This window comes from Gymnoscopelus microlampas (assembly GCF_963454915.1).
Source record: "Gymnoscopelus microlampas genome assembly, chromosome: 23".
NCBI lineage: Eukaryota > Metazoa > Chordata > Actinopteri > Myctophiformes > Myctophidae > Gymnoscopelus > Gymnoscopelus microlampas.
In genome coordinates, this window is record NC_139960.1 from 8,797,375 (window position 1) to 8,806,542 (window position 9,168).

The 9,168-nt window shown below is 45.5% G+C and overlaps 1 protein-coding gene across 1 annotated transcript in view; it reads right to left on the reverse strand.

Annotated features, from left to right (window-relative positions):
- The window catches only part of LOC311040087 (plexin-A4-like), a gene marked incomplete at its 3' end in the record, with an annotated part of 76,542 nt that overhangs the window by 22,960 nt on the left and 44,414 nt on the right, over nucleotides 1-9,168 (reverse strand). The window contains exon 2 of the mRNA XM_084050158.1: nucleotides 2,921-4,302. Coding sequence (XP_083906284.1) covers nucleotides 2,921-4,183 — 1,263 coding nt within the window. The 5' untranslated portion in view covers nucleotides 4,184-4,302. The remainder of the gene's footprint in view (nucleotides 1-2,920; nucleotides 4,303-9,168) is intronic.

Consider the following 9,168-nt stretch of genomic DNA (forward strand, 5'->3'; position numbering starts at 1 on the left):
GAGGGTTGGAGGTTATGTTTCTAAAACATGACAAGGACAGAAGCCATCATATCATATCCTCACTGCCAGGTATCTCCATTATATCTTTTCTCTGTTTTTTTTTGTGAAGCACAAGTAGCAAAAAACTCCCCTCCCCCCCTCTCTGCACCAAGGGCCCTATCTTGCGCTCCACCTTACCCCCTTATTCTTAAACTTCCTTGACATTTTTTACTATTTTGAAAAACATTTTAAAATAGTTCAAATAGCCAATATACAAGCTCACAACGAGTCGATGTAGATCGGCTAGTTAAACTCTTTCAAAATGTAAACAAATTGTAAAAAAAATAATTAAAAAAAAGGCTAATACGTTTAGCGATAAGGGGTAAGGCGGCGCCCCAAGATAGGGCCCCAAATGTCTTCACCGAAAATGGAAAAAAAGGCGGGGGAAAATGTGGTCCCCAGAGAAATTAGCTATCACAATCATTTTAACCACTTAAACTATCATTTTATACTTTGGCTATTCAAAAATAGCACATATACAAGCTCATAGCGCATTATTTTTAACCAAACAAATCTTTGCTTATATGGAGATCCCCTGGCACAAAATATTTTTGAGATAGGGGTCCGCAGAGCCAAATACATCATTTTGGGGTTCCTTGACATGAAAAAGTCTGAGAACCACTGGCTTAGGAACACTGTGTGTGTGTGTGTGTGTGTGTGTGTGTGTGTGTGTGTGTGTGTGTGTGTGTGTGTGTGTGTGTGTGTGTGTGTGTGTGTGTGTGTGTGTGTGTGTGTGTGTGTGTGTGTGTGTGTGTGTGTGTGTGTGTGTGTGTGTGTGTGTGTGTGTGCGCGCGTGTGTTAACCACTACTACTAATGAAGCTCTACCCTGGAAGTGGATGCTATTCCACCAGCACCTTCTGATGTTTTTAGATGTTTATTCAATAATCAGTGTCTTCTAGTGCCAGAGGGAATTCAAAAGAGAGAGAGAGAGAGAGCATAGCATGACTCATTTGTGTCGTCGCTGCCAGTTTAGAGTAGGGGACATGATTACCCTAACAAACGGCCTCTTAGATCACCGCAATTTTCTTGTTTTTCTTCAGACCGCCGGCGTTTTTTTTTAATCTAAAGGCTAATAGCGGGCGGACCAAAAAAGAACCAAACAAGACCTAAAACGTTTGCATAATTGAAGCGCTGGCCGCTCGGCTCGCTCAACCAACCGCACCTGACATGCTTTTTAACCTCATTTTCTTTAATGCGCACAATGTGAGGGGGTAAAAAAAACTAAATGAATGTGGATCACTGAATGTCTAATGCCTGTTAAGGATGGAAGGGAATTACGTTAATGTCGGTTGGTGTTTCTGCGTTGATCCAGAAGAGAAGAAGGCATTGGGAACGAGTCAAGTCGCACGGTTAAGATCTCATGTTAATTGAACAGAGCTTGAACATGGGGTTTTCTTTGTGAACAACTCACGGTGCAGTGCAAGCAAACTAATTAGTGTACATCCCCATTCAAATATACTGACCTGTAGTGTACTGGTCTTAGAATTTATTCAGTTTTTCATTCACATTGCAGCTCAGTAATGAGTGGTGATGTGAGACTGTTCATGTTCCTTATTGTTAGTTGTTGGCTATTTCAAGACTTGGTGAAATGAAAATTATGTTTTTCAAACTTTTACCTTTTTTTTTGTGTATTTTTATATCAAAAGTCCCTAAAAGGCCAATCTTAATTACTTTGTGTGATGACATAGATTCATAGGAACTCTTATGAATATAAATTAATCTGGATTCCATTCACCTGTGTGATTCCCATAGCTGCACGATCCTTCAAACACACCTGATCTTAATTAGGGAGCTACTCTGTTTTGAATCTCAGTCAAGATGGCGTCCAGTAATACATAGAATATATTTACAGAGAATATTTGTTACACTCAAAAATAAAATTATCAACTACAACTAGGCCTGTCACAATTATTACATAATCGTTTCCAAAAAGCAAAAATAGCAGATCTACAAACTTACAAAGCGTCACTTCGTGACAATAATTTAACATTATTAAATATGTCAATAATTTCTATGTATGTTTAAGTTATTAGTCATATCTGCCCTGTGCAATTTTTGATAACGGAGCCTACGGGCAAACAGAATATATATATTTTATTCACATGTTCCAATTATGTTCAATGCCAAACACACCATTAAATCGTTAATCGCAATTATTCGAGTGACAATTCATCGTCAACTTAAATCTGTAATCGTGACAGCCCTAACTACAACAAGACGTTCGGGAGTTGTAATTTCCTGGTTTCACACATACAGCGACACGCACCGTTTGCCAGGGACAGTGGCCTGCACAGTGGCATGCACAGTGACAGTCAGTTGACATTGAAAAGTGGAACAAAATAGAATAAAAGAAATCCTCTTCGTCCCGACTGGTGTCCCGGGGAGAATGTGTGTTCGTCCCAAATACATATTTTATCAGGGCGGTGTTAAGTCTCAAGCCTTGTTGCCTTAGTCCTGTACTACTGTGTTCTTTTAAATTATTTAATTTGACCACTTAAAACCAAGGGTCTTCAACAGGGGGTCCGGGACCCCTAGGTGATCCTCAGAGTTACTACAGGGGGGCCGCCAAATATTTGTGTGATGTGTATATATATATATATATATATATATATATACACACACTGTATATATATTGTTTTCTTTTACATTAACCACCTGAACCCTAGCATCCCTATTCTGGGGAGAACTTTAACCAAAGATATCAGATCTACAAGCTCACAACGCCTCATGCTGCAAGGTGTTGTGAGCTTGTAGATCAGGTATTTTCGGCAAAGAGGTGTGTGTGTGTGTGTGTGTGTGTGTGTGTGTGTGTGTGTGTGTGTGTGTGTGTGTGTGTGTGTGCGTGCGTGCGTGCGTGCGTGCGCGTGCATGTGTACTCACAGCGCTGCTGCAGGGGATGTCCTTGACCTTGAGCCAGGCCAGGTCCAGCGTCCCCTCCCCCTTGTAGCAGGACTGCAGCCGGTCCTTGATCTTCTCGTTGATCTTGCGCAGCGAGAAGACGCAGAGCGCCGAGTCCTGCGAGGCCTGCCGCGGCCGCCTCTTCTGACCCTTGGAGAAGACGGCGAACAGGACGTCGTCGTCCGGCGCCACGTCCAGCGAGCGCGCCAGGATGGCGCCGGCCTTGGCCAGGTAGGCCGCCTGGAGGAGGCGGTACTCCACGTTGCCGCTGACGCAGCCCACGGGCACCTCCACGTACGAGTTGAACGCCGTGTCGGCCTTGCAGAGCCGCACGATCTTGGACGTGTAGACCTGCTCGCGCCCGGCCGACGACGAGCCCGAGGCCGGGCCGTTCCCCATCTCGGGCTGCAGCGTCAGGAAGTAGACGAAGTTGCCGCTGGCGAAGCCGTAGATGTAGTAGATGTCGAAGTCCGGGATGACGGTGAACGTGTCCGACGGGATCTTGATCATGGACGCCACGAACTCGTCGTGGAAGACGTAGGCGAACATGCCGTCCTCCTCGGAGTTGCGCGCCAGCTTGCGGCTGGAGATGGTGGGGAAGTACTCGGGCTTGCCGTCCACCGCCGTCGCCACGAACAGCATGTCCGGCGAGGCGTTGCCGTACGACACGATGACGCCGAACACCGAGCCGCTCTCGTTGACGCCCGACAGGTAGTGCTCCTTCTTGTGGAAGGGCTCGCCCAGCTTGAACAGGTCGTCCAGGCGCAGCAGCTTGCAGATGCCTTGGTAGAGGCTGCCGCACGCCAGCAGCCGGTTCTCCCGGTAGTCCATGAGCAGCATCTTGTTCACGTTGTTGGTGAGCGACAGCGGCTCGCTGCACGGCTGCACGATGCGCGGCGGGTAGCACTTGCGGTTGTCCTCGTCGGGGCCGGTCTGGTGGGACACCTGGACCTCCAGGCCCGGGGACAGCTTGTAGATGCGGTTGACGGCGCCCAGGTAGACGTTGCCGTTGCGGTAGTCCACCGCCAGGTGGTTGAACGTCCACTCCGGGCTCTCCTTGCGGAACGAGGCGTACTCCTCCTCCTGGAGGGACGCCGTGATCACCAGGGAGGCGCCGGCGGCCTGAGGAGGGGCGGCGGCCCGCACCACCGTCTGGGACCCGGCGGGAAGTGGCGCCAGAGCGGACAGGAAGCAGCAGAAGAAGAAGACAAGGCAGGTCCGCGTTCTGGAGAGGGGGGACGCCATGGCTTTGTGAGGAGGCGAGGCGCGAGGCGAGGGAGGGGCGGGGGAAGGAGGCGTGGTCCGAACTCTCACTCTCAGCCAATCAGGATCAGGCCTCTCTTGAGATGGAGGACATTATGTGCCTGTGGGAGGGGCAGAGAGGAAGAGAGCGGTCAACACCAATGGAAAAAGTACTCACGTTTTTTACTTTTTTACAGTACTTTTGTACTGTAAAAGTAGCAATACCACAATGTAGAAATACTTTGTTTCAAGTAAAAGTACCAGTATTAAAAATGGCCTTGAGTCAAAGTACAAAAGTATTGGCGTCAAAATATACTTAAGTTCTGAAAGTAAAAATACTCCTTTGAAAATAGCAGATCTACAAGCTCACAATGTGTCGCATCGTGACGCGTTGATAGCTTGTAGATCAGCTTTTTTTTAAATAGCCAAATAGCCAATGAAGTGGTTAAAATGTATGGTCTTTTTTAATTCAAATCTACAAAGTAACCAGTAACTAAAGTTTTCAAATAATTGTAGTGGAGTAAAAGTATAATATTTGCCTCTGAGATGTAGTGGAGTAGAAGTAAAAGTATTGAAAATGAGAAATACTTCAATAAGGTAAAAATAACTCAAAATTGTACTTAAGTACAGTACTTGAGTAAATGTACTTAGTTACTTTACACCACTGGTCAACACCACAACAACACTAGACAGAAACATACAGTAGCTCAGTCAGTAGAGTCTGGCGATCACAACACACTGGTATTTTTTTGTAAAAGAAAACCATAGTTGCATATATTGCAATAATAACGTGTGGTTCTCACAAAATCCCAGGCAGCACACAGGTCTGGACTAGTCTCAAGGCACACCGTTTGTACTAGGAGCTGATGGTAGGTGTGGCCGCTCCATCTCCCAGGCGTCTGGAGCACTGAACAGGCCGCTTCCAACAATAAGCCACTTCGACCTACTTATTTACTTACTGTACTTACTTATGGTGTTACAACGTTTGAATGTGACTGTGTGTATATATAGCTATATCAGAGTTACTACAGAGGGTCCGCCAAATCTTTGTGTGATAGGATTACTTTTTTTTACCTTAACCACTTGAACTCTGGCATCCCTTTTTCTGAGGAGAGCTTTAGCCAAAAATAGCAGATCTACAAGCTCACAACGCCTCACGCCTAGGTGTAGGCTCTGGGCCCACTACTATACTCTCACATGGACCAGCTCTATTCAACACAAGACATGAGAAGAACCCACAGTGAATGGTCCCTGCAAGCTATAATTAGAGAAGAACAAATGGGCTAGATAGAGGGAGGGAGGGAGGGATGAAGGTTGAAAGAAATGTAGGTTTAGAGAATCTGAGGCAGGGAAAGAAGGAGGAAGAAGAGACACAGAGAGAGAGAGAGAGAGAGAGATGAATTGAAAAATTGAGAGAGAGAGAGAGAGAGAGATGGAGGTAGAGGGTAAAAGGTCAGCGTTTTCAGAGCACTGTGTGGCTCTAGAGAGAGAGAGAGTGTGTGTGTGTGTGTGTGTGTGTGTGTGTGTGTGTGTGTGTGTGTGTGTGTGTGTGTGTGTGTGTGTGTGTGTGTGTGTGTGTGTGTGTGTGTGTGTGTGTGGTGTCTCGGAGGGGGTTATCAGCACAGCTCTCTGCATGGGCCCAGCAGACCTCTGTAGTCCAGCCTCTGCTTCACCTAATTGATTCTCCCCTCGGAGTGTAACGATTTGCATGCTTTGGCTATTTCTCTGTCTCTTTCTCCCAACAGGGCAAGATCACCTGCTGACACTGCTAGGGGAGGGGTGGGGGGGAGAGAAAAGCCCTTCTCTCTCTTTTTAGCATGTCTAAACACACACACACACACACACACACACACACACACACACACAAAACAGTGGGTTTATGAGCAGAGGTGGAGCAATTAGGGAGGAAATGCAAGTGGTTGCAGAAACAAGGTTCCCACAGTCCTTGAGTCATTTGCTGAGTCTCTGCATTACACATGCACACACATACAATGTATATGCAAACACACCCTCTTCACACACCAATTTTACAAACCTCCAATCAATACTTTTTTCATGCCCACAACATTTGTCCCCGAACATGACCTCAGGAGCACATACACACACACACACACGCTCATGGCCTAGTGCACGCACGTGCATGCACACACAGCTGATTTAGCAGCAGAAAGAAACAATATTCCTTAACCTATAGTATGTAAGTGTTCTGTACTGTGATACGCAGAGGAAATGATGAGACCGTTTCCTGTAAACAGGAACATATCCTGTGTGTGTGTGTGTGTGTGTGTGTGTGTGTGTGTGTGTGTGTGTGTGTGTGTGTGTGTGTGTGTCTCTCCTGTGACCTACAGATGCATGCTTGATATAACACACACACACACACTCAGGTTTGTATTACTATAGGACATCAACATTTTAGGACGGCGATTTTATGAATGTCATTATTTTTTTCATTTACCGTGTAAGCCTAAAGATGAAAAATAGCCGATCTACAAGCTCACAGTGAGCTTGTAGATCGCTATTTTCCAGTGCACGACACAAGCGTGCAAAAATGAAATTGGTCTATTTCTCTTTAATCTAGCCTACTCGTGGGGACGTTTACTATAGTAATACACACACACACACACACACACACACACACACACAATACACAATACTAGAGTTTATCACTCCAGTGGGTTTTGTTTGGCACCACTAGTCTAGTATCAGTACAGAACACGCATCACTCATATTACCTGCCAGCTTTACGTTGATAAGATACAACTGAAGATCATTACGTTTATCTCCACCCAATCCTATTAGAGAACAGCTGAGCACGGGGATCAAATCGTTGGGTGACAGATAAGGAGTGTTGTCACTAATCCTGATCCACACACATACACTGAGACGATGGCAGCACGAGAGCTTTACTGTTATAGAAACACTATGAAGAACAGTCTGGCTCCCAAACTGTGGAAAAAAACTCCCGGTAACCATCAGTGGTGGGGAAAAAGTACTCAAATGTTTTTACTTAAGTAAAAGTGTCACAGGGCAACCCGTGCCCTATACACATAGACACACTGGTTAAGGACATTGCACGGTCACACACACACACACACACACACACACACACACACACACACACACACACACACACACACACACACACACACACACACACACACACACACACACACACACACAGCTGCGTCCGAGTATTAATTAAGACCACAGGCCGGTTTGGAAGCAACTGTTTGAAGTGACTGTGGGTTGCGTGGCAGATATGTCCTAACAAAATGTCAATGTCAATACTGTTGAATGCATTCACAAATTCACAAATCATACACAAATACTTTACAGGGGTAAAACATTCAGTTTATTGTAACCTGTGTTGAAGTAGTTGATACTCATTGTTTGTCACCTGTAACTCCTCTGCAGTACTGGCCCTCTGTATGGGTAGAATGAGGAACTGCCAACCAGAGCAGGACTAAACCATTCAGCTAAAGTAGGGGAGTTCCCAGTGGAAGGTGCCATGTACTGTAGAGGAGGAGGGGTGTTTCACAATGTTTATGAGCAAATCATTCTATTGTATTTCAAAGTGAATTCAAACACAACATGGTGTTCAGTTTGAAAGTACAATATCCATTTATGTGCTGGGTTATTTAGGAGATATTTGTCAGCTTGTAGATAAGCTATTTTTGAAGGTTAATTGGTTCCTGTGTTTGTGGTAGGATCCCCTCCTATAAAAAGGAGACTGCAGAGACAGAGAGTCAGTTATGCTCGGGCGGGCAGAAACCTAGCCTAGTGCAGTTTGTTTGTTCTTTTTGACAAGTTTTGCATTAAGTCTTTCCTGACTTCTCTATGTTTTGTATTTTTGGCCATTGTTTTTTTTTTCCTATTCGAATATCTATTTTTGCACTGTACAAAACTACACTGGAGTTTGGTGAAGGAGAAGTGGGAGAAATAAAACCCCCAAAATAGCATCTCTGACTGTTTTTGGAGCCTTGACCTCCGGTAAACTTTACAAAAAGTATCAATACTGCAATGTTACAAGTAAAAGTCCGGAATTCAAAATGTGCTCGAGTAAAAGTACAAAAGTATTGGCATCAAAATGTACTTAAAGTACAACAAGTAGAAAATACTGACTATGTCTCAAGCTTTCAAATGAATAAAATGTATACAAATCATTTGAAAATAGCAGAGCTATAAGCTCACAATGCAACCACAAAACATGCAAGCTTGTAGATCTGCTATTTTCAAATGGCCGAAGTGTATATAGGGCTGAAGCGGTTAATGTGTGTTTGAGAGCTTAATTTGGGGGTTAATTTAGGGGTCCGTGACATGAAAAACCTCTGAGAACCACTGTCGTAGACGGCCCTATTTTACCATTTTGTCTCGTCGTTCAAGAATGAACATACAAAAAGAGTGAAGCCATGTGGGTTTCTTTGGACCCGTGTCAGGAGGATAATTGTCAAGTGACGGCGCTGACATTATCCTCACGGTTATCAGGGTCTCACATCTCCGTCCTCAAGGTTCCAACAGGAGCGTGACGGAGGAGCCGCCAAACCATCCGCAATCTGACCGAATCATCTAAAATGCTCCGTCTCTCCCGACAGCCACCACCACGGTCTCTCAACGAACGCACCGATGAGGCGGATAAAGATAGACCACGGAGGAGGGAGGTGGCTGGCGTGCGCGAGCGCGTGCGCGTGCGTATGTGTGTGTGCGTGCGTATGGCAGAGAGGCTGAGCAGAGAGAGAGAGAGAGAGAGAGAGAGAGAGAGAGGGAATAATTTCCACCACGTTGACAATGGAAACTAGGTCCGCAGAGGAGGAGATGAGAGGTGGAGAGCGACAAAGATAAGAGAGAGAGAGAGAGAGAGAGAGAGAGAGAGAGAGAGAGAGAGAGAGAGAGAGAGAGAGAGAGACAGAGAGAGAACGAAAGAAAGTATATGATGAGAGAGGGAGGGAGAGAGAGGCCCTCGACGTTCATCTAAAAATAAAGGAGAGCTG